This window comes from Calonectris borealis, chromosome 11 (genome assembly GCF_964195595.1).
Source record: "Calonectris borealis chromosome 11, bCalBor7.hap1.2, whole genome shotgun sequence".
Classification (NCBI taxonomy): Eukaryota; Metazoa; Chordata; class Aves; order Procellariiformes; family Procellariidae; genus Calonectris; species Calonectris borealis.
In genome coordinates, this window is record NC_134322.1 from 23,793,113 (window position 1) to 23,817,104 (window position 23,992).

Sequence of the window (23,992 nt, forward strand, 5' to 3'; positions counted from 1 at the left end):
GCATCATCAGCCTCTCTGGCAGTGAGGTAGTTTGGTTGAAACTAGTTTCTCACATACTGTGAAACTCTTCAGTAAGGACTCACGCCTGTTTAATCAAACCAACACTAGCTTGAGAGACCATGCTGCATGGGCTCATGACAACCGTTGCTTCCCTTGCTGCATGGACAGACGTGCACCAGGATGCTGTGGCTGTGCTGGACTGTGGAAGACAGGAACCTGCAATGTATTAATGTTGTATTTCTGGTTTTCATCGTCATTTGGCAAACTCGGGAGCTTGCTATGCTGATCCTCCCATCTCAGGGAGAACTCTGGGTTAGGAGGCGTCAAGTACCTATTTGGCTGCTTTTGGAACGCAGCAAACAACTTCCTGAGCCCAGCCAGCAGAGCTTGTAGTTATTGCAGTAGTTTATGTGGCAGAGGATGTGAAGGGGCTTGGAAACTCAAGACAGGGTGGAAATGTGGAAAACTCTGCAGCAATGGTGGTCGTGTGCCATGGGACCTTGTCCCCAGCCCTGTGGTACCAGTGGGATCAACTACTCTGGTATAAGAGAGGGTAGCTTGGCCCAAGCAGAGGCATCTAGGTCTGTAGCTGCTGGAACTGCCTGGTGCTTATTCCTGGAGCTGGAGGTCACAGTGGCCTCACTGGTGAGAGTTGTGCTCTGGTTGGGGCATCGAGTCACCACGAGAAGGAGCTGTGGAAGGAGGTGAGCACCCTCCCACCAGGGAGGATGGACAGGAGAGCTGCAGGGTCTTCACGGAGACCCTGCAGAGAGGACATCCAGAGCCCCTAGGTACAGGGAAGGAGGGACAGCTGGAGATTACAGTGGATCAAGGTTCCCAAGGGAGTCAAGGGAGGTTTGAGTGGCCTTTTGCTGAACGAGGCAGGTGATTTGGTGACCAGGGACACAGATAAGGTTGAGGTACTGAGGCCTTCTTCTCCTCAGGCTTCCCCAAAAAGATCTCCTAGAGGCAGGGTTCAAGGAGGAGAGGGACTACCTGTAGTGAAGAGAGATCGACTCAGGAGTCTTTGAGAAATCTCAGTCCATACAAGTCCATGGGTGCTGACGGTGCACATCCAAATGTGCTGAGAGTGTTGGCAGGTGTTTTTTTTGAGGCCACTCTTACCTTGGAAAGGTCATGGAGATCAGGAGAGGACCCTGATAACTGTAGAAAGGTGACTGTTACATCCATCTTTAAAAAGGGAAGAAAGGATAATCCTGGACACTTCAGGCCACTCAGCCTCACTTTGGTCTCTGGGAAATTCATAGTGTGATTCCTCTTGAAAGCCAGTTTTGGGCACATGGAGGAGAAGGACATTGGGAATAGTCAGTGTGGATTTACCTAGGGGTAAGATCATGCTTGACTAACCTGATTACCTTTTAGGATTCAGTAGAGTGGTGAATAGCTTTTACTTTGTATTTAGCAAGGCTTTTAGCCTGGTCTCCTGCAGCATGCATGTATCCAAGATGAGTCATTATAGTCTGGGTAGGTGGACTTCTAGGGTTGACAACTGGCTGGGTCATCGGGCTTCAAAATGCAGTGGTGGTTGCCTCATAGTCTCCTTGGAGGCTGGTTTGAGGTGGTGTTCCTCAGGGCTTTTTCCTCGAACTTCTCCTGTTTGGTACATTTAGCAATGACCTGGAGGGGGAGATGGAGTGCCCCACAATGAGTTTTCGAATGCTGCTCTTGGGGGGAGCAATGGATGTGCTCAGCAGCATGGCTGCCATTCAGAGGAACCTTGAGGAAAGGCCTGGCATATTCCTGAAGGCCCAATGCCAAACCCTGCACCTGGGGTGGACTGACGCCCTGCATCGGTACTGGGGAGCGGCTCTGCTGAAGAAGCCAGCGAGCTGAATGGGAACCCTGGCAGCAAGGAGGGCTGGTGGCATGGTGGCCCAGTATGGCCAGTAGAAGTGATTATTCCTCTTTGCTCAGCATTGGTTAAACCACATCTGGAATACTGTGGTCACAAAAAAGATGTTGATGAACTGGAGTGAGGCCAGTGGAGGCCACCAAGATGGTTGGGGGCTGGAGCACGTGCCCTGTGAAGAGAGGCAGGGGGAGAAGAGAGACCTTCCGCTTCCTGCAAGGAGATTGTAGAGAGACAGAGCCAGGCTCTTTGCTGATGTACACGGCAGGAGGATGAGAGGCAAGGGTCATAAATTGAAAGGGGAGGGTTCAATGTCACTTAAAAAAAATTTCCCATGAGGACAGCCAAGCACTGGAGCAGGCATTGCCCAGAGGGGTTGTGCAGTCTCCACCTGAAGATTTTCAAGACCCAACAGGACAAAGCCGTGAGCAACCTCGGCTGAATTCAGTGTCGACCTTGCTTTGATTGGGAGGTTGGACTAGAGACTTTCTGAGGTCTGAGTCTGTGATGCTGTGACTGACTCCATGCCCAAAATCTGGAGCAGCGGCTTTCCTCGGTGTGTGTTTTATTAACTTACAAAGCCTGCACTTAGTACCAAGCACAGCATGGCTGTTCTCGATACCGTTTCATGTCTGGTCACTCCACTGCCCCTTGTACAAGTCAGGTTTGGTCTGATGAGAATCATCAGGCCATGTAGGGCTTGATAGAGAACCAAGACCATCTTGTGAGATGGAATAAAGGGATTCCTTGGTTCGGAGGAAGAGGACACACCAGGCTGATGGGCACCTTCTTGCCATGAAGAGTTGGAGAGGCGTCAGCAGCTGGGGGCTGTTTCTCATGAAGTGCTCTTCTGGCTTTCCCAAACCCTGTGAGTTTTTTTAGCAGAGAGATATGCCTGGAAACTAGAGACGAAGAGAGTATTTCTGACGAGGTTGTGTCTCTTCTTAGTCATGGGCGGAATGGGGAGAGGTTGGAATGCGAGCAGCAGAGGGAGCCTTGGGACTGGAATACAACGAAATCTGCAGGAGTGTTTGGCCTTGTATGGGAGCAAGCCTTGGGAGAGAGAAGAGGAAAGGACACTGGGGCCAGTGTAGGGTTTTTTTTTCTGTAGCATTCACTGATTTACAGTTTGGTTTTAAATGGAGAATCCCGTCCTTCTTGTGGAAGAATATGTCCTGGTCTCTCACAAGTACTTTTCTCTCCCTGACAATTCCCCCTCTTCCTTTGTGGACATATTCTTCAGGCATTGGTAAAATGGCTGTGGCAGCTTCTTACAATCTGGAAATTGAGCTGTAGGTAACTAGCTTTTAATCTTCCTATAAAGGAGCCTCACAATTAGCTATGTTCTCTATAAATTCCTCCCAGATTGCTGGCACCACTTGGCCACAGAGACACTGGAGGAAGAGTAGTGTATTCCAGTAGCACTGTTGTCAGACCCATAGGTGAGAGATTTACCTCTCTTCTCAATGCCACAATGCCATGGCACCTCCCAGTTTATATCTCACTGGCTTTTTGCTGCTCTGTTTATATTGCAAACTGTTTATAATTCCCAATTTGTTGCCTTTTTACAATGGTTTTGTCCATTTTTTTCAGGCTCACTGAATGCAGTGTTCATTTCCCTAGCTTGTAAGATTGAATTTAGAGATCTGAGCATCCTTCTGAAGCTGGTTTATGAGGAAATGTATGTTTTTGTGGACTATCATGAGCAGCAAGTGCATCTGAAGGAAGCTGAGATTAATTTAATTGCGAACGCTAGCACGATGAAAAAGTGTGCAGTGCCAGCTCAGAAATCCCAGTTTGATCTCACTGGGAGTCGGAAATCCCTGTTGCTCACGCTGATGATTCAGCCCAGGTTCATCAGCAACTGGCACCAAAGACACTTGTCAGCAGTGTAATCCAGCCATTTCTTGGTGTACAAAGACTCCTCCTCATTGCAGGAGGAGAGGGGAAGGAAGATGATGTGTTTTTGCCACTTATGGCATGCAAAAAGCATTGAATATTTTCTAAAGATCTGCAGTATATTAGCAAGTAAGGTAATCTGATGCGGCAGCAGAGACCTCTCGGAGTTTAAGCCATCACAGAGCTCTTTTCAGGCACTGTGCTTTGACTCACACCTCCCCACTTCACCAACTTGTATTTGAAGCTTCTGCATTTTCCGGAAGAAATCATTTCACAAGTGCAGGGCAAGCCACATTTGCAGATTATACCCACCACCCGAAGATGAAATAGTTCCTTGTCTTGCTCATTGTCTTTTGATGGTAGCCCTGCCTTTTTCAGCAGCTGCGGAAGTTTGTTTTGATTCTTGTGACCGTTCGTTCCCGTAGGCAAGGGAGACTCTTCCTCGTCTGTCCATCCTGCGACTTTTCTATTATTTCTCAGTCCTTTTGATGCTGTCACCCACTCCCTATTTAGTACCGTCTGCAGATTTAATTTCCTTGCTGTTTGCATCCTCTCTCAGGTTGCTAATGAAGATGTTAGTGGCACCCTGCTGGTATTTTCCTATCATTATCCTCATTTAATATTTTTTTTTACACTTGCGCTCAAAAAACAAAATCAAGCAACGATGCCCCTGCACCAGCAGACTCAAACCAAGTCCCTGCCCCGAGAGCTTGCATCGTTATTAGGGACTGGTTATTTATCCGCATTATTACCAGACATGTAAGGCTGGCCTTGTGTAACCCCTTCAGAGGGGTCAGTCTTGCAGCTCTGCCCTACGTACAGTATTTGAAGACCGATCGACGTTGTTGAAGTGGTTTGCAGATCTGTGGGGCCCCGTGAGAAGTGATGACGGAACAGGATCTTGCATCCAGTAGCTGGCAGGGAGCAGAGGAAGAGCAGAGGAGAGTTGTCCTTGTGATTAAAATCAGCATCAGGTCAGATGACATTGCCCTAATCCCAGTTGTGCTACGAATTGCGTGAACTAGTTAAATCTGTTCCTCTGGGTCTCCTTCCGATGTGGAAAATAAAGCAGTGCTTCCCCATCAGAGGTTATATATGCCTAATTTTACTGCTCAAAGCTGTGATCTTTGGATCAAAGCTGCTCTAGGAGCAGAAGTTATTATCAGGTAGGAAAGTCCACCCCAGGTGCCAAGTGTCACCTGCTTTGTTTGCAGGGGAGTGAAGCAAAAGCTGCTTTCTGAATTCAGCCCTGCTGCTGCGGGCGGGTGGTTGTCTGGTGCCAGGAGATCCCTCCGCGTGGCTCTTAAATCTCAGTATTTCCAGTTGAGCTTTGCACATCTTACACCTCCTCGGAGCGCGTTCTGGGCTCGTTTCCTTCTCTTCGTGGCAGCCACTCAAAAAGCCTTGGTTGAGACCAGAATGATCCCTTTGTTACTCTTTTCGACGCTGAAGGTGACCTGGAAACTTTTTTCCCCCCGTCGAGATCTGAGCGTTGATGACGGCTTTTCCTTGCTCCGGGGCTGACGTCACCGACACCTTGAGCAGAGCAAGGAGCTGCCTTTCTTTTCCTGCATGAGGTGTCGGTGACTTCAGCAGCACTCGCTGGGGAAACATGGGATGGTGCAGGCAGGGCTTGGCAAGGGTCTAAAGCAAGCAGGGAACTATTTACATTTATGCTATTTTAATGTGCTCATGTTCATTTTGCTAATGACTGTGATCCGAGAGACTATTACTTTAACTGGAAAAAGAACATTTCCGCTGCTGCTATTTTAGTGGTCGATAGGTGTGTTTGGTCTTATTTTGAATGTGAGCGCACACACATGCCAATATCTAGATGTAGCTATTATCTCAGGTTGAAATATTGGGTAATTATGTTTGACGGGAGTGAAGTGTTTATTTTTCATTTCTAGGTGATCACTTAGTGTCCTAAATCTGCACAAGGGAACACGTCTCAGCTATTTTTGTGCCACGAGATTGAAACTATCATTTAAGTAGGCTCCATCTTTCCCTCTCAGGAAATTTGCGTTTTATCTCTCGCCCTCCTCTTCCCTCCCCGGTGAAAATAACAGCAAAAAAAATCAGACTTGGGCACCAAGCATACAGGACTTGCTTTAAATTCTCAAATAGGAGTGAAGAAGGGTAGAAATTTTCTATATTTAGACTCCAGAAGGTGCCTGTTTAGATTATCTCCAAATAAAGGAACAATAGCCCGCTGGTAATATTTGCCTAAGAAAGAAGTTAATGAGAGGAAGAAACACAAACACATACATTGACATCTGCTTTGAAGAACAGTATAAATACGTAGAGACTTTTTACGAGGACCCTCTCCCCAAAGTAAAGGTTTCCTAGCACAGGCTCTGAGTGAGACAAATGCTCGTTTGTGCGATGCTGTGGCTGTCCTGGCACCTTCGCTCACCCCTGCTCACGGGATATTTGCCTTCTCATTCCTGAGGCTTAGTTATTGCACCTCTACCAATGAATGATTTTTAGCAGGGTTTTGAAGGCTAGATCCGATATACTTCCTTCTGCAGCAATCTAGGTGGCTGTTAATGATTGCAACCGACGAAAGGCCTTTGAACTTTACAGGTCCCTGAATTCTCCTAAGCTGAATTTGTCTTCCGCGCGTAGCCTGATGCCAGATCAAGAGATATTAGGCATTAGTCTGGCTTGCAGGGACCTACGGGTGATGCATCTCTTTATTCGGTTTCTCACCATATAAAGCCCCCCTGGTTCATGGTTCTAGGAGCAGAGCAGAGCAGGCCTGCAGCTGGTTTGGATTATAGACGGTAAGAGATGGGGGAGTTTTTCCTTATGTGAAGTGCTTTGGTTTTCATCAGAGACTCTTCTAAGGCTCCAGCTGCCTTGCATAAGCCAGCAGGTTTACTAAGGCCACTGCTCAGTCTGTTAAAGATGAAGGAGAGATTGTCACTTGATGATGATTAATTTAGGAATGCATTAACATGCCAAAGAAATCAAATGATAGAGGCTAGCTTGCCCTCTCCTCTGGTTTCCTAGACCCTAGGGAAAAAACGAAGCCAAGGCTGAAGCATATGACTTAATTAATGATGACTGTGGACTTAGCCTCTGCTACCATTTCAGCAAACTAGTCAGTGATCTGGGATTTTTTTTCTCTCCTTTCAGATGTGGTCAGTGATACTTGCTGCCTTCTTGGTGTTTGGTTTTTATTTAATCCTGAAACCAAAGGTTAAATAAAATTGACCTCGAGCCTGGCTGCTGCTCAGGTGCCCCACACCCTCGCTGTCTGGTTGTAGCTCCACCAGGTTGAGCCATGACCACCCTTTAGGTGGTGACCCCAAATGACAGGGGAGCTGGCAGCTACAGAATATAACCACCGTGGTAAATGTACACGTGCCCAAGGACTACGCTTGCTTAAGCTTTCTTCGGCATGTCATCGATTTCATAACCCCGAACAGACCGGTCGCTCAGATGTGTATCCTGGTTTTGCCGCACGTTGGGCCATGAGAAATCCCATCACGTTGGTGGGGTTGAATCCATAGTTGGAAGCAGCCACCGGCATCACGCCTCCTCGGGGAGTAGCAGCAAGGGTCAGCGTGGGGAGTGGCGGCTGCCGAAGTAAACCAGGGCAGGGACGTGGATGCCTTGTCTGGACAGGGCTGTGTTCACCAAAGTTAGGTTTTTTTCAAAGTTCAGCTGATCTCTGACACCTGCTGTGCTCGGCTGCGCCATTTTTACCCCTTGCTTTGCAACTCTGATTTATGAAAGGACTTTAAGAAACTGCTTGAAAATGTCTGGCTGTATCTAGCAGGGTGCAGGCGTTCTGAGCTGCTTGAGCAGAAGCAGGTGCCCTGGTTTCCCCTCATCTCCTCCTCCCTGTCGCCTCTTTCCTCCTCCTCCTTGCCAGCTTTTGTCCAACAGCGCAGGCGGTGGGGCTGCATTGCAGCTGAGGTCTCCGCCGTCCCTTGGCACAGGAGGATGAAAACGGCTCTTTCAGCTGAGCCTAGTACACTACCGAATATTTTTCCAAGTCCACTCAGTTTCCCCCGATGGTTGTCAGGCACTTTACAAATGTCGCAAGCCCTTCTTGTGCTGCTTGTAGGGTTTACTATGGCTGGGTGTTTTCTCAGGCTGGGCGTTGAGCTGCAGAAGGGTGTTGGTGGCTGTAGGTCTTGTGACGCTGGTTCAGGGAGAGCAGGGGGGGTGCCCACCGTGCCCAGCACCGCTGAGTCCTCCAGCTCTCCTTGCAGACTGGAGCCCTGGCAGACTGCTCAGCATTTTAAAAATCAGAGTGCACCAGCACGAGTTTGAATATTAAATCTACATTTCAAAGTCCTGTTATTACTTATTACATTTTAATTGCTTCCCCTGCCCTTTGAATCAAAGTACAGCTTGTGGTGTAGGAACACGACGAGACCCAGGCTTGAGGCTGGGAGGCGGAGAACACCCACCGGATGGATCCAACCGGCCAGGGGAAGGGTCCTGCGGCGATCCCAGCCTGCTGCGTCTGGATCTGGTTGCGTACCAGCTAAGCATGCGAGGGGCAGAGCAGGCAAGGACTGACAGGGCGTTGTGGGAAGAAGGGGAAAGGGAGGCAGGCTAGCAAAATCCCTTGCGCATCCTCGCGAAGGGAGCCTATGCCAGCACATGATCTGCCAGCAGCAGATGTAAGCTCTCAAAAACAGCAGGGAGGATGTTGACTGCAACAATGCATCAAGGCTGCGGTTTGTAACCTCAATAGTAAGGCAGTTAACTTTTTTTTTTTTTTTTAACAAAGACATTTTGATTGCCAAATCCATAACCATTAGCAGCTGTGGTTTCGAGCTGTTCCTTCCTCACACGTTGCAGTCTAGACCTGACAGGCTTTCAAACAAAAGTTTGGCTGCCGGCTTTTGTTTGTGTTTCTTTGCGATCCTACTTTTTTTTCTTTTTTGCCCGTTCTGTTGGTTTGAATTGAACATCGGCGCATATCCCTTTTCTAACCCAGTCTCCACGGAGTGGCTTCTCTGCATCCATGTGGTCTTCTGTGGCCAAGGGCAGTGTGTAGAGTTCCTCGGGTGCATGCTCACAAGGCTGCAGTACTGGATGTTTCTGCCTCAGGCTAGAAAAATTGATGTTTCTAGAAAGTTGGATCTGCTTTGGAGTTTCTGTTTAGGAAAATGTTATGTTTCTCATGGGCCAAAATCCTGGTTGGCCAGTGCTAAGGCAGAGGGAACAGGTCCTTAAAAGATGATGCCTGAAAACGTGCTCAAAGTTGAAAGTGTGATGCAAGACCATGTCATGAGGGAGATCAAACCTCAAAGTGAAGCGCTTGGTGCTCTGCAAGCTCTTTCCAAAACTGGAGGTCTGAGTCAGAGGAAGGTGACACAGAGCAGTGGCAAACCTGGATCTCCTGGCTGAGGCGATGGCTCCTGTTGCCAGTCATGTGTCACCTTTGGGTGAATAGTGCCCTGGAGCATTTCAGGGTGAAGGCTGGGTTGGAAGATTGGCTAGATAATCCCCAAAAGTGAACATCCGTGTAAAGAGGCGATGGAGACTACCGCTGTTAGAACAACAGATGGGGAAACGATGCTTCAACACCACTCTCCTTGGAAAAGCGACAAGGACGGATGCCACTTGGGCACAGCGGTTCTTGAAGGCTGGTCCTGCAGACTGCGAGAAGGACAGGATTTTTTTTTTCCTCTTGGTATTAAATAATCTTACCTGCAGGTGGACTGCAGAGCCGTCAAGCGCTGGATCAGTTTTGGCTGCAGCTGTACCCAGGCAGCTCCGTGGGGTATCTGCAGGCAGGAATCGGAGTTATTGCTGGTGGTGCCCGAACGGGAATCGGGGAGTTTGCAGCACCCACAACCGGATAAGCATCATGCCTCTCATTTCTGAGGGCTCCATTTCTCCTGCATCCATATGTCCGTGTTGCAGGCGCTGCGAATGCCCCTCTTTGGCTGCGGCACCCCCGTTGCTTGCCAGAAACTCCTGACTTTCTTTTCCCCTTTGCAAACCACTAAAGAAACATTTTCTAGCTGGATGGTGAGCAATTTCCCTCTGGAGAGGAGGAGAAAATGGTTGTTTAGTAGTTAATTACCTGTTACGTTAGTCTGACAGCTATGAAGCTTATGAGGCGTGAAAGAAGAGCGGATCTGCCTTTCCCACAAATCACCAAGAAAACGGGGTGAAGGAAGCTGCGCCCGGCTCCCAGGGGGATGCCTCGCATCCCGCTCCCCTCCCTTGCGCGTGGCCAAGGGGCTTCTCATAGCGCCCGGGGAAGAGCCCAGTGCGTGTTTTTGCCTGCTGGGGAAAGCTGATTTATTGCCACTGCTGGTTACAGCAGCCCTGCTCTTTCGGAGGGGACGCTGTCTCCGCCAAGATTATTTTTTTTCCCTTTGAATGCATTTTACGGTGAGCTCTCTTGCCAACACATGGGCTCCGCTTGCTTTTATTCTTTCCAGACAGCGTTGCTTTCCAGCGCTGCCTCTTTTATTTCAAAGCTCTTAGAGAGCAGCGGGGAAATGAAGGCTGGAGCTGGTGTCCTGGCCCGGCGCTGCCTGGCAGAGCGAGCTGTATTTCCCCTGTTGTTCACCGAGGAGGCACGCCAGGAAAATGATTCAACCCTTTCCATTATTAACCTTGCAGAACATCTCAACCACCTCCTTGCCATTCGGTGCCAGTGCCCCAAGGCCACCCCCCGGCAGCTGTAAGATGGAGAGGATGGCGGCAACCCCCTGAAGGACTACAGGTTCCAGCGTGCAATTCTCCGCCGCGCTCTGGCTAACCAGTATGTGCGCCGGGGCCGGGCGGTCGCACGCTTGATGGGCAAGAAGAGTGGAGGAGAGCTCAGGCTGCATTGCAGGGCTCTGTAGGCCAGCCTGTGTAAAACGCCAGGGCTATTCCCACCCGGTGTTAGCATTCAGTCTCTTGCGCCGCGTTTGCTTGTCTCCTTTTGTGTCCTGAGACCTTAATGAGAGCGAAAGATGCTCTTGAAAGGTCGCTAACGAAGCTGCCAGGGAGTGTTTTGGCTTTGTGCGGCACAGAGCCGCTGCTCCGTTGCACGCGGTGCCTTTGTTCCTTCCTCGGATGCACCAGAGCAGAGCTCATCTCGTTAGTGATGGTTTGACTCGCCCCCCGGCACGTTTTCCTTCGGCTCTTTCGATTCCCCTGCCTTTGGTTCATGGCACTCGGGATCAAGCGAACGCAGCTTACCAGGGAGGGGTGAAGAAATTGAGGGGCTCGGGACAGCCCTTCTCTGTGTTTTTTTTTCTCCCACTGCTGACATGGAATCGGGATGAGCTAAGGGTCCTGAACCCTGCGTTGTTACCAGCGACGCTGGGCAAGCTTGCATGGCCCCCGCATCCTGCTGCAGGCTTTACCCAAATCAGGGAAAAACATATTTACTTTAACAGATTGGTGGTGGTGGGGAAAAATTAGCAGGATTTTTTTTTTCCCCTCAAATGTCAGAGAAGGTGGGTTCGTGTCTCTGCTGGCTCCAAACTGGCTTGTCCCCTCCTTTGCTCTTTTGCTGTGGGCTGTGTAGTGGGGAGGCTGGGCAGCCCTGCTGCTATTTCTGGTGGTGACGAGCTGGTGATGGGAAACAGGGACGGTGAAAACAAAGTGTAGGGAACATTCATCAGCAATTATCCCTGCTTGCAACTTGATTGAGGTGGCTGTTGGGGACATCTGATAGCCACTTAATGTATGTTCAAAGCGCCGGCTCCAGTGAGAGGGCAAATCAGGTGGCTGGTTTTTGGCGGAGCCCAGCGTTCAGCTCCCTTTTCTAGCTTGTACTCAGACGCTACATTGAACCTCGAGCTCTTTCTGCGTGTGTTGAGCTGCCTTGAGATCTGCTTTTTTCCCCTCTCCCCCCGCTCATCTCTTCACAGCTAGGATCTTACAAACCTCTCAGCAGTAAATTGAAGCCCGACTGGTGCGGTCATAGAGGTGGGATGAGCAAGGAGGGTGGTGGTTGCATGGACGCCGGTGTACGGAGAGCGTACGTGGTGTTTTCGACTGTGCGAAGCAGTGGGCTGGAACAGCAGTTGGTAAGCCGTGCCGGCTGTTCACAGCCCACAGAGCCCACCGTCCTCCCAACTGCCTACGAGGTGGCAGAAGGTCTGAAAGGAGCCTGAATCATTTTTTTTACACCGTAGTTACATTGCATAACCCCTCTCTCGAGCTTTCCTGCACATCTGCAGGATTGGAGGAGGGTGGGTTTTCTCCTTCTTGAGGGACAACCTGGCCTCTGGACTTTTTTTGTTGTAGAGGGCCTTTTTAGCCACCTTCTCCTAAATGCTGAGTTGGTTCCTGGCAGAGGCAATGTCAAAGCCTGGAGTACTGGCACCTGTCCTATTTACCACCCTCAAGATTATAACGATGAGTGCCGTTGAAATTAGGAAGGAACATCCCCCATCAGACTCCTGGCTGGGTTTGATTCTTGGTCTCTTGTAGAGAGGGAGTGTCGTTTCCCTCTAAATCAACCTTTTATTTAAAAAATTGCTGTTGCAGATCCTCTTTACTGGGGATATGCTCTGTCTTCTCTCTCTGGCACACTCGATGTGGCTTTTGGGCTTTTACTACAAGTCTCAGGTTTGCTGAAGTGCTGATGGGCAGTGGCCACTGTCTGTGGAGCGTAGTAGTTGGGAGTAAATTTGTTCTCCATCTCCTAAACTTACTGCGTTGCAGATTGTAGAGTGACTTGACTGAACTCTTACAGCAGAAACATTGAGAAATGAGTTTTTTACTCGTTAGATACTTGGGCAGCTTTGGAAAATGAAATGGAGGCAATTGTGTTTGGTATCTTGGTGGCAGCGTCTCTGGTGGGAGCGTAAGTCAGCTGCCAACAGGAGAGGCATCTTGGGTACGGGGCAGGTAGATACCGATGTCCTAGTGCGAGCTAAGCTGCAGAAGGAGCTGTAGAGGTGGAGGAGTGCTGCTGTTCAGCCATGCTGTCTGTCTTGATCTTGTTGATGATGAGACAAGATAGTGTAGATACAGTCCGTAGGTGTACAGGCGATGTTGCTGATGGTGATCATGCGTGACGCTGAGAGCGAGCGCTGTTTAGGGGACTGAGTAGCAACATGGAAAGATTTTGGGTAGGAAATAGTAACAGCTCCAGGGACTTCTAGGAATGAGGTCCATGGAGGTAGTTTCTAAACATGTTAAATATTGGCAGCTTGTTACAGGTGCACTGGGGAGAGGCTGTGCTTTTGGTCCTGCTGATGTGTTGTGTGGCAAAAGAATCTCTCACTGTTTCTCTATTCAGGTTGCCCGCAGTGGTTTCAGGAGGTACAGTGGGCACATCTAACCTCTTGCTGCTCTCTGAGAGGAGTCTCGGTTCCTACCAGCCTCCAGCCATGTGCTCCTGCCGTTCACCTGCTTCACTGGACCCTTCTTTGAGCTGTTCAGCCCATTAACCCAATAGAAAACGGACTTTGCCCAAAACCTCCCTAAATTTCTTCAGGGGGAATGAGTTGAATTGATTTGTGGAAGGGACCAGGCGAAGAGGGGAGCCTGGCCATTAGGTTGGCTGAGCATCTTGTGAGGACTCAGCATCTTGTGGGAGCTCAGCCCCATCTTCTCCACCTGGGAGCATCTTGTCTCTAGGCAGAGGAAAGGGTTACAGCTTTTTCTCAGCTCCGGCAGGCAGGAATATTCTGCTTTTGTTGTTCACCAGGGTGGGATAAGAGGTTTCTGGGGTAGGTACAATTGGAAGCCTTAAAGGTAGCAGCTCAACAAGGCGCTCCTTCCTTGCCTCCTGGGAATGAGATGCCAGAGGAAGGACCAAGGCTTTTAAAATGCGGGACACGGATGGATTTGGTGCATGTACAGAAACATACCCTGGGAGTGAAGATGAAAGGCTGCGGCATGGAAGCATAAACCCAAGTTGCAGCTGTGGCATCCGCCTCAGCCTTGGGATCGGATTGAGCTGGAAGCTTTTGGAGCTGAAGGTTTGATCCTGGTTTTGGATGAAAGCTGTCAGTGGAGAAACCAACCTGGCTGTTGCTTTTGCTGCCGATGCCTGGTACCCATTAGGGGGATAGTCCCTGTGTGAGGGCCTGAAAGGTGCATGAAGGGGGACACAGCGATGGCCAGGTCCACCTAGGAGATGGTGGCTGAGGAGATTTGGGAAGCAGCTGTACTCCAGGCAGCAAGACCTCTACGGCACACTGGTCCTGGACACACAACCTGGCTGAAAAAGCTGCTGGCTGAACCACGTGTAGTAGAGCAGGGATGGACCACCTCTGCGACCAGGTCTGGATGGTGGCTTACGCCCCACCGCTTTATGGTGTGACCTTCGGAGGCCATGCTAGTTGGGAGCTGCTGGGTAAGTCAGGTCCTCTGGCTATGGAGGGGCCACCAGTCACCTGCATGATGCCGAGAGCAATAAAGCAGTGCCAGCATTTTGCACTCACCAGGCGTTGGCCGGGGATATTAACACTGGCTCTTTCTAACCTTCCAAGATCCTCCTTCCCTGCAGATGGGAAATGAAAATCCTTGGCATTGGCATGGAGCGGTGGAAGCAAGTCAAGTAACGTGGCTCAGCCAAAAGAAAAAAAAGAGGAAGAAACCTCTCCAACCGCAGATCGGTACAGCAGGGTATCCGCGTGCGATGCAGATCTTTCTGCCCCGGTACGGGTGTTGTACAGAGCAGCTGAGTGCACGTACATCTCTGTCTCTTGCTCGGTGAACAGCTCTTACACGCTGTTGTAAAATGAGAGGGGCTGGAAATGCTTTCCCTGGTTGATCCAATCCTGGTGTCAGGCTTCAGTAAATCTCCCCTAACCGCTGGCAACGCTGCCAAACCCTGCTACAGCGCAGGGAGAGCGGGTTGCTCCCTGCTCCCCTCTCCGTGCCCAGCTGTTCCAGGGCAAATCCAAACTCATCTTGGCAGGTCGGTGAGAGCTTTTCAAACACTCAGCCTAGGAGTCATTTGTTAGTAACAAATGGGGGATTTGCCAGGACACGCTGCTCCATCTGGTCTGGCATCTTGTCCCCTACAGCAGCCTTGACGGATCTGCTTGAGGAAGGCAGGGGAGCAAAAAAAAAAAAGGCGGCAGTTTTCGCATGGAAGGGAAACTACTTCCGCACTCTGTTTGAACTGGGTTTTCTGGGCTGGAGCACCTTCGTGGCATGCCCTCATCTCTGCGCCTGTCAGTGGAAGGTTTGCAGCTAATGGAGAATCTGAAGTGATGGTTGGTATATACATTTTTTATTACTGTTTTGCATTTCACTTCTGAATGTCGGCGAGGCTGAGCTGCATCCAGACAGGACTTTGGTGCACTTCCCTTGCTGAGTGGATTTTTTTTTTTCTTCTCCTTTTCCCCCCATTGTTAATGAGAGAAACAATCTGTTTATACTCTTCCTATAAAATTCTCCGATGTCTTCATCGCAGTGAAATCTCTCCATAGACTTCGTACGCAGAGCCAGCCCTGCATGGAGATGGCCGGCTTCTCCGAGCCATCAACCTGGCATGTTGCAAGCGGTTTTTCTACTGCTCACCCTTTAGATGCAGACGAATCTCAGGGGCTGCACGTCCCACAGCAGGATGGTGCATGCTCTCCAAATCTCAAAGCCCTTGTGTTGGACCGAGCTTTGTGGGGAAGAGATGGGACAGCTGCTTCAATAGAAGTAGCTGGGACAGCTGCTTCAATAGAAGACGTGGCCACCCTTCTGGTGGTCATCATCTTGTTGGGTTGGCCAAGTTGTTTCGGTTGAGGTGCTGGTGTGCCATCCACAACGGCTGGGGTTTGGTGGGGGTACCTGCATCCCCGGTCAGCTGAATCCGGGAATGCTTTGGGCTGAAAATCGGTCCCATGCTTGTCCCAGTGCAAAGCAGGCAGTGAGCAGGCAAGCTTCGGAGGGCAGAACCCCACGCTTCAGATCAGCTTAAGCCAAGTGTGAAACCACACCTTTTAGGTGGCAAAACACAGGCCAGTGCTAAAGGGGGCTGAAAAGGGTTGGGGAGCACACAGGGAAGCGGCTTGATGAACAGATCAGAAAAGGGAACAAGCTCTAGCAGAGGCGCGATGGCAAGAGGCTTAGTGAGGGGCTCACTGATTAAGACCCAAACCTGCAATTGTTTTTTTTTTTCATTAAAAGTTCTTGAACTGGTTTAGTGTGAGCTGCTACAGCCTAGATATAGCCCATTTCTTAAATAACAATTTCTCTGCTCCTGACCGCCAAGCTCTTTTCTCACCCATGGCAGTCGGTCTGACTCTGTTTTGTGTGTGTGTCTGTGTTTCACAGTATCCGGATCTGAGCCAGGAGTCTGGGTCTCCATTTGTCTTTATCTGCACTAATCCCCAGGAGATGGTTGTGAAGTTTCCCATCAAAGGAAAACCCAAAATCTGTAAGTAGTAAAGTTTCCACAGATGCCCCCCTTGGCCTTTCGTGCCTGCTCTCATCACCAACTCTGCTTGCCTTTGCCATATGAGTTCGCAACCTTTGCCCTGTGCTCTTTGATCTATAGGTGTTTGTTTAATGACTTGAATACATCTGTAATATTTTTTTTGTCTTCGGTTCCCCTTTCCCCAGATGTTGCTTCCTTCCTGCCTCTGCAAACACTCGGGAGTCAAAGAGTGCTCGTGTCTGCAGCTGATCTGCTTCTGGCATCAGCCTGGGTTGGGATACGAGCCGGTGCAGCGATGCTCAGGCAGATCTGCGCTAGTTCCTTGCCTGCGGTTCAAAATTGCCCTCTTGCCCGTGAGGATGGTGAGGGCTTGAAGCAGCAAGAGCTGCAGGGCCAGATGGATGTTCTCCATCCGCAGGCCGGTAGGATGGGATGTCCTGGCAGAGCTTGCAGGGAAGCGCCGCAGCATCTGTCTGCGCTCCGCTTGCCAGCGTCGTTAGTCCCTTTTATGAGCCACCAGCCCCTCCGCAGGCTGCCAGTTATTCCTGCCCGCTGCCGTAAAAAGGATGGAGGAGGGATGCAGCAGCTGGGGAGCCTGCAGTCAGCTCTGTCCTTATTAGCAGCCTCCCCACCACACAGCCTGGGGAAGGCACCGTACACACGTTCAGGGGATGTGAAAAATTAATTTGACAGGCTAAAAGCAGTGTAAGCAGAAATAGTCTTGGCTGTTTGTCTAGCAGAGCTGACGACTGGGTTTTCTTTCTCGTTTGCAATGTGGTTCTCCGGGAGTAGTTGTCTAGCAGCACAGGAACAGCAGGATTTCTCAGGACCGGTTAATAAGGGGTTTTGAAGCACAGTGTAGGGTTATTTTTCTTGGTTTTGAGGGTTTTTTCCTCTCTCTGCTTGGAGAAGCACTGTTCTCCCACGGCTTCGGTCTCTCCCTGGGCGTTGGGGGTATTCCTGCCCTGTCGGCGTATTGAGCAGGGCAAAATGATTTGGTTTCTTCCTGCCTTTTGTAGCAACATCTGGGAGGTGCGTTCGGCCGATGGCGACAAACGATGCTTGGTGAGCTGCAGCGCTCGGATCTTGCTAGCGGCACCGTCCTCCCCCAGGGACGGGTCTTTCCCAGCCCACCAGTGAGCGGGCAGGGCTGTGCCGAGCTATTTAGGATGCAAACGTCTCTGCTGCGGTAGAACAGCCTCGTTGCTGTTGCGTGCTGAAGCAGCCGCTGCATCTTTTTTTTTTTTCTTGTTTCTCTCCTTGCTGTCGTACGGGCTCTCTCATGCCCCTTCACTGCCACATCTGCCTCCATCCAGCTGCGGTTAGGAGGAGAGCTGCCGGCGGCGGCTGAAGGGGGAAGCTGCTGCGTGGTGTGAGCGCAGGGCAGCCGGCTTCTGCACGTCTGCCTCGCCGGGTGCAGGCGCTGCCGGTCCCTTCCCCATCTGTCACATCGTCTCCTTTGTGTTGTGACACTTTCGTGCTTGGAGAAGGATCAGTCTAACAGCCTGGAAGGAAGCCGGCTGTGCTGGGCTGTGCTGGCGGCTGCCTGCGCTGCCTGCCCCTGCTGCTGGCCCTGCCTTTCCTGCCCTCCATGCCGACAGGAGCCGTCAGGAGAGCAGCGGCGGGGGAGACTGTGGAGTTGCACGTTCCCCTCCCAGAGGGGACATTGTCCGTCTGGGTGATATTTGTGACAGCCTAGGGAAGGAGCAGGGAAGGCTTTGACCTTTCATCAGGGTAAGGCGCTGTTTTAATAGGAGCTGGCATCACATCCGAGGCAGTCAAAAGCTTAATTCCCCAAGCTGGAAGCAGAGCAGGGGGAAGGTGCCGGCTCACGTCCCCACCTGAGCTCGCTGGCTGCCCCAGTCTCCTTGAAGCCTGGCTCAAACCATGACAAAATGCCAGTTTGTCTTGTTGGGAAGCCAAGCCAGAGCAGTTTTCCTTGCCAGATAACAGCATGGACCTCGCTGCGATGACATCCAAATGCTTCTCCATTGCAAATTAGTCATTTCTAGCAGCCCGGGGATGGGGGAAAAAAACCTAACATAGCTTGATTTTTGCTGCCAGGGTTATTGTTTGTGTGGAAGGGACGGGCACTGTGTTTGCATCATGTTTGGGAGCACGGCTGTCCCCAAACACATTCCCACTTAGTTTCAGCGCATGAGGACAAAGCACGGTGGCGGTTCTCGTGGGAGATTTCCTTGAATCCAGGCAAAGCTTCTCTGAAGCCTCCCTGGAGCATCGCTCAGAAACCTCCCTTCAACAGCCGACGGCTGGAAGAGCACGGAGGAGCAGGCAAAGGGACACGTCGCAGTGTGAGACGAGAGTGCTTAAATCATTGAGCAGAAAGAGAAGGGGACCCTGGGGCCGTTGCCTTATTTTTAGCCTATTTCTAAAGGTTACCCACGTGGTGTTTTATCTTTGCCAGCAGATAGAGCCGAGAAGCTTCCTGATCACTTTTGGGGTCCGGGAGGAGCAGGCAGGCGCGTTAAATATGAAGTTTACAGCCCTGGAGGTGACACAGTGTTGGTGGTGGGGGACCAGAGCGTGGAGTGAGTGTGAACTCGCCGCCTTTCTCCTGCTAAAAACCCCGTGGCTTGGCGACGTGGTGGTCTGACATGCCGCTTCCGGACAGTCTGGCCGTGCTGGCTCAGCCTTGTTGGGCGCCCATCGCTGTTGCCAGCCATTGCAAGGAGGGGGCTTATTCCCCATCCTTAGGTGGGTGGGGAAAGTCTTCTCCTGCATAGGGTGGCAGAGAGGATGGTGGATCTCCCAGACCTTGTAGGAGAGCATCTTCCAAACTGCAGCTCAGGGCAAGAACACTGTCTGAAAACAGACGCTTCAAGTAATACCCTATTTTGCCCTTTCGCTTGGCCTCAGTTTTAATTTTCTTATTTGTGATGATGGAAGAGTTTTGCGTATGCCCTTTTGTGTCCCTTGGGCTGCAAGTTGGCAACTGCTGCACCGAGACACCGGCAGCGTCTGGTTCCTGCTTCCAATTTTGACCTGACTGTGGCTGTGTTTCAGTTTACGCATCTATGGCACTGTGACTTGCAAACCCTTGCTCGCATTTTTTTTGCACGTTATGGGTTTGGTGCATTGAACTTCCCTCTCAAGCTCAGACAAGAGCAAGGCTGGCCCAAAACTCAAGCTGAAGGAGGAGGACCGGTTTCAGGGAGGCTGGGTTGTCCTGGTGGGACATCCTGAGCGAAGCAGTTTTGTAACCTGTCTCTCTTCCAAAAGCATTGTCGGACTCTTTGTTGAGCTGAAATTGAGAAGTTTTCTCGGTTTGAAGAGGAGGTGATGGTCTCTGGCTGGTTTGGAACCATTTTCTCGGGACAAGCGCCTGCTTCTCACAGCACACAGGCATTTACTGGTAGTTTTTGGAGCAGTGGCCAAAGCGGGATTGGTTTGGAGCCTGATGGATCTGGTCCCCACCAGGGACAAGATCTGCTGTGTGCTGTAGCTGGGCTGGAGCAATGCAGCTCTCCCAGGGACCGCATGGGCTGTGCTTCACCCACAGGGTGACACCAGACTTGATTCCCTGGAGGGATGATGCTGCAGGACCCAGATGAGGTGCCTGCCAGCTCAGGCTCCATCCACCTCACTGGGATTTCACTGGGATGGGCTCTGTCTGTCCATCTCCCTGGGATCAAGCTCTGATCCCTTTGCTTCCCCTCCTGATGGTGTGACCATGGTGGACACCCCATGTCCCTCCCGAGGGATGCAGGGGATGCTCCCCAGGGACTGGGGCTGCCGTCCCCAGCTCACTGCAGGCTCTGCCGTTTTTCCTGCTGGATTCTGCAATGCGGTGGAGCCCTGTCCTTGCTCCCAGCTACAGACAGAGACAGGACGAGGCTGGCATTTGGAGGATGGGAAGACGCAGGGGAGCAGGAGCAGGGAGGCGAGTTCCCCGGGAGACCTGGCATTAGAGGAGGTGGCTGGTGCTGGCTGACGGCAAAGCCAGGAGGCTGGCTCTTTGCCATGCTGCCTCACTTAAGGTCACCCTCCCTTTCTTCCTCTCCCTTTTGGAGGAGGGAGCTTTGCCTGGGAGAGGAGGAACATCCTTGCTTTTTTACAGGCAGGGAGAGGGGGACAGGGACGCTCCTCCAAGGCAGCACATCACCCTCCCGGCTTGCTTGCCGTGCCTGGTTTTTGGCTGCTTCTGCAGGAGTTGCCCAAATCCCATGTGTTGGTGTCCTGCTCCTCTCCCAAGTGGGAAAGCAGAGGTGGCAGCGAAGCTACCAAAGGCTGTGAAGCTCGGTGGGATGAGGGGAGGTAACGTTTGCTCTGGGTTCCACCGGAGCAGCCGGCCATGGGCGCCTGGGCTCCCCAAGGTGCTCCCCAGTAGCAAAGGCAGCACGGCCCTCCCAGCGCTGCCTGGCGCTTGACAGCACGGAGCCATCGGTCCCCATCACCTTCTGTGCTCCATTGCATTATCATTCCTAAGCTGGGGGTTTATTGTCCCCAAGCCTGGCTTTCCACCACGCCGCGGAGAAACATGTCCTCGACATGGTGCTTGATGGTCCCCCATCTCCTTCGAACGTGTCGACACGCATCCTGCGGGCAAGTGAAGGGATCGATTTTCCCCCCTGGTAGTGGCGGGCGAGTGCTGGATGTTAATTTACTCTCCTCCTCGCTGAATTTCCCCTGCTCCAGCATCTCTTTGCCACTTCGGACACGCTTGCCCCCAGTTCCCTGGTGTCATGCCTGTGGAGGGAAGCCACGGTGGCTGGAAACGCCTGACTCCTCAAGCACGATAATTGAATGTGACAGGAACACACTAACTAGGAGACCTTGCTGCCTCCAGCTGATTTGCATTGCAAATAGCATTTAAAAATAAAGAGTGATGAGGGTTTGTTGTGTTTTTTTTTTTTTAATCCCCTCTTTACAGGGAAGCTGGATGCAAAGATCCATCAGGGAGCAAAGAAGGGGTTAATGAAGCAGAAAGCAATGGGGTGAGCCGCGGGGGAGCAGCGCCGCATTCCCACGCAGCACCCGACTGCCACCGAAGAGTGCCAGGATGGTCCTCGACTCTGGAAAGCAGGTGCAAGACGGATCCTAGTGCTTTTAGGTATTGCTTTATCCGTTATATTCCAAAACCATTAAAAGAGACGTGTTTTCACTGAGCTCTTCCCCAACAGCCCTGTGCTTCCCGGGAAGTCACACGCTGCGAACAAGGGTGGGTGGGAGATGGAGCTTGACGGGAGGGGATTCAACAAGTGCTTGCATCTCCGCATCTCCTGTGAGCGCCGGATCCCAGGACAGCGGACAGCCCAGCTCCATCCGTCTCGGCAGGCAGGAGGTAGCTCCATCCTGGCTTTGGCAGCGTCACCCTCCCCAAAATGTGCCTCGAGGTCTTTTGGCCGGATGGGGTCAGACACATCGCGGTGCCGGCCTCGCAGGAGAAGGGCGAGAAATGGAGGATGAGGGGGATGGCTCCCACCAGCCAGGGAGCCCAAGTCCTGTTGAGCGCGTGCTCGGGGATGCAGGGGACTCGGGGTGAGAGGTGGGCTCTGTTCCTGCTCGGAGGCTTTCGGCTCACAGTAGCGTGCCCTTACAGCTCTTGGCATTGCTGGGAAGTGCCCAGCCTTACATCTCTCTCTCCTGATTTGTATCAAAGCAGCAGCCACCCCGCAAAAGCTGCTCCCCCCTTCCAGCAGCTGTGTGCATGAGTTAAAAACCCGCTCTGCCTTATGAATAAGATTAATTTCTCCTTTTTCTTTAATCCTTCATATTCAGCATCTCGCCGCATTGCCGTGTCTGTGCTCATTACGCATTCGTGTTCACTGGGCTGTGAGCCTTTCGTGCCACGTTGCTCCAGGCTCTGCCCCGCCATGGCCTAAGTGCTCCTCGTTCCCTGGAGCCTGCTCCGGAGGGGACCAAGCAACCCCCAAGCACTGCCAGCATCCCTCCTGCTCCCTGGGGACGCAGCGGGGAGCAGAGCAGGGCTGCGGGCTCAGCTGCTTGGCGTGGTTAGTAGTTGCAGGTTGTCCCAGCCCTCCGCCTCCGTTCCTGTCGCTACCCCATCAGAGAGGAAGAGGAGGAGGGTGTGAAGCCTTCGCACCAGCTCCCTGCCCGCCCTGAAACTCGGCCGCGGGACGCTGCGCTGGTGTTTGCCCTGGGAGTCATCTCTTTTATGGGACCTCCGGGATGCTGGAGATGGTGGATCTGGATTGAACGCCCACCCGTGTCATTCCTCATTTGGAAAACCCTCGCGGGTGTTTCAGCTCTGAGGCGCCCAGGCTTGGCACGGAGGTTATGGTATGGGAGCTGCTGTTCGGCGTGGCAGAGGGAGATGGGCTTCTGCTTCCTGACTCTGGCTGCATCCCTCCATCCACCAGCCTGTCCCTGTCCCTCGTGTCCCACCAGTATGGTCCCAATCGGCTGCACTGGGACTCCTAGTGACTTCCCTGCTTCCCTGCACATGTTTCTCTTCTTGTATCATGGAGGTCTTCCTTTCTTAGGTGAATGTGCCTCAAGAGCGAGGGGAAATGTCTGTGGTGCCCGTAGGAGCAAAGCTGGAGAGGGACGGGGGGCTTGGGGTGGCATTCTGGGGTCCTGGTGCCGTGGGGAGAAGGAGGCAGGAAAGGACTTGGCCTTGGTGGCCAGGTGGGAGAGGCAGGACATTGCGGTTGCTTTGCCCGAGCTGCCTGCAGCTCCCTGGAGCATCTCTCCTAGGGGTGGAAGGGGTTGACCCTTGAGCAGCCAGCCTGAAGGCAGCACTTTTGGGATGATGCGGGGGGAGATGCTCTTCCAGGCCAAAGACAGGCACATGGAGAATGAGCATCCGGTTACGTGGCAGACGTCTCACAAAACATCGCTGATGTCTCTGCTGCCGTGCCCTGTGCCTCACTGGCATGGCCTGGGATGAGCGGGATGCTCGGAGCACCGAGCACCCGGGGTGGTGAAGCACCCAGGGAGGACGTGCTCAGCACCCAGGGGTTGCACCCAGGCTGGGCTCCACGTGCCGCAGCCCCAGGGTTTCCAGCTCCTGCTCCTTATCCCTAGAGCGCAGCACCATCGGACAAGGCCGTGACAGAGTGGGATCTTGTCCCATCCCCATGGGACAAGGGGATCGCAGGGCTCATGTCCTGCCCATCACACCTAATAACCATCAAAATCCCCGTCTCAGAGCACTGCTTCCCGGGACGGGTTGCCCACCCTGTACCTAAGCCAGGCTTTTAATACGAGCCCACGATTTGGCTTCGTATTAAACCAGATCCACCTCCTGCATCCACCTCTGTGAGAGCGGCAACTGCTCTTTGTCACCTCCCCGTCCTTTATATCGCTTACAGCTCACCTCTGCATGTCACCTGAAGGTTTCATCCCCAAGAATTTCACAAGGTTCTCCACCAGTCGTCGGTAAAATCCATCGGGTCCTGGGGGGCTGGCGGCTCCGCCGCTGGGGCTCCGGCAGCCCCAGGCAGGCTGGATCATGGGCACCACTCATGGTTGCAGCAAAACACGCCATCGGAGGGATGCTGAGATTGTTTCCAACGAAGCCGCGTTGCCCAGCAGTGGTTTTATTTTCCTCCTGTATTAATTACATCATTTATGGTTTTGCTGGGGAACGAGCAGGCTGATGCACCGACCCATCCCTGGTTTGTTCTGCATTCCCAGCAGAAACTGGTTTTCCCACCCTTGGGAGCATCATTCCTGGTCTGGGATGCACTGAAAATCAGCACTGAATGACCAGAATACCTTTTACCCAATCCTTTAAAAAATTTCATAAAAAACTGACCTGAATTTGTTAATACAGGTCGTCTTGGGGCCCACCAGCGTTGGGTTTGTGCTGTGCGAGGACAGTTTCTCCATCGTGATAAGGAAGAGTTTCTCCTCTTCATCTCTTTTGGGCTAAATGAATGCTCTTCTCACCCCTCTTTTCCTACTGCTTTAAACCTCTTCTG

At 51.9% G+C, this 23,992-nt stretch overlaps 1 protein-coding gene across 2 annotated transcripts in view; it reads left to right on the forward strand.

The window, feature by feature from the left end:
* The window catches only part of TRIP4 (thyroid hormone receptor interactor 4), a 33,653-nt gene extending 12,442 nt beyond the window's left edge, over positions 1 to 21,211 (forward strand). The window contains exons 12-13 of one of the 2 annotated variants that reach the window (XM_075160649.1): positions 15,983 to 16,085; positions 20,977 to 21,211. In XM_075160649.1, the coding sequence (XP_075016750.1) occupies positions 15,983 to 16,085; positions 20,977 to 21,044 (171 nt within the window). In that variant the 3' untranslated portion in view covers positions 21,045 to 21,211. The remainder of the gene's footprint in view (positions 1 to 15,982; positions 16,086 to 20,976) is intronic. The other variant, XM_075160650.1, reaches the window with a different exon arrangement.
* The last annotated feature ends 2,781 nt before the right edge of the window (positions 21,212 to 23,992 follow it).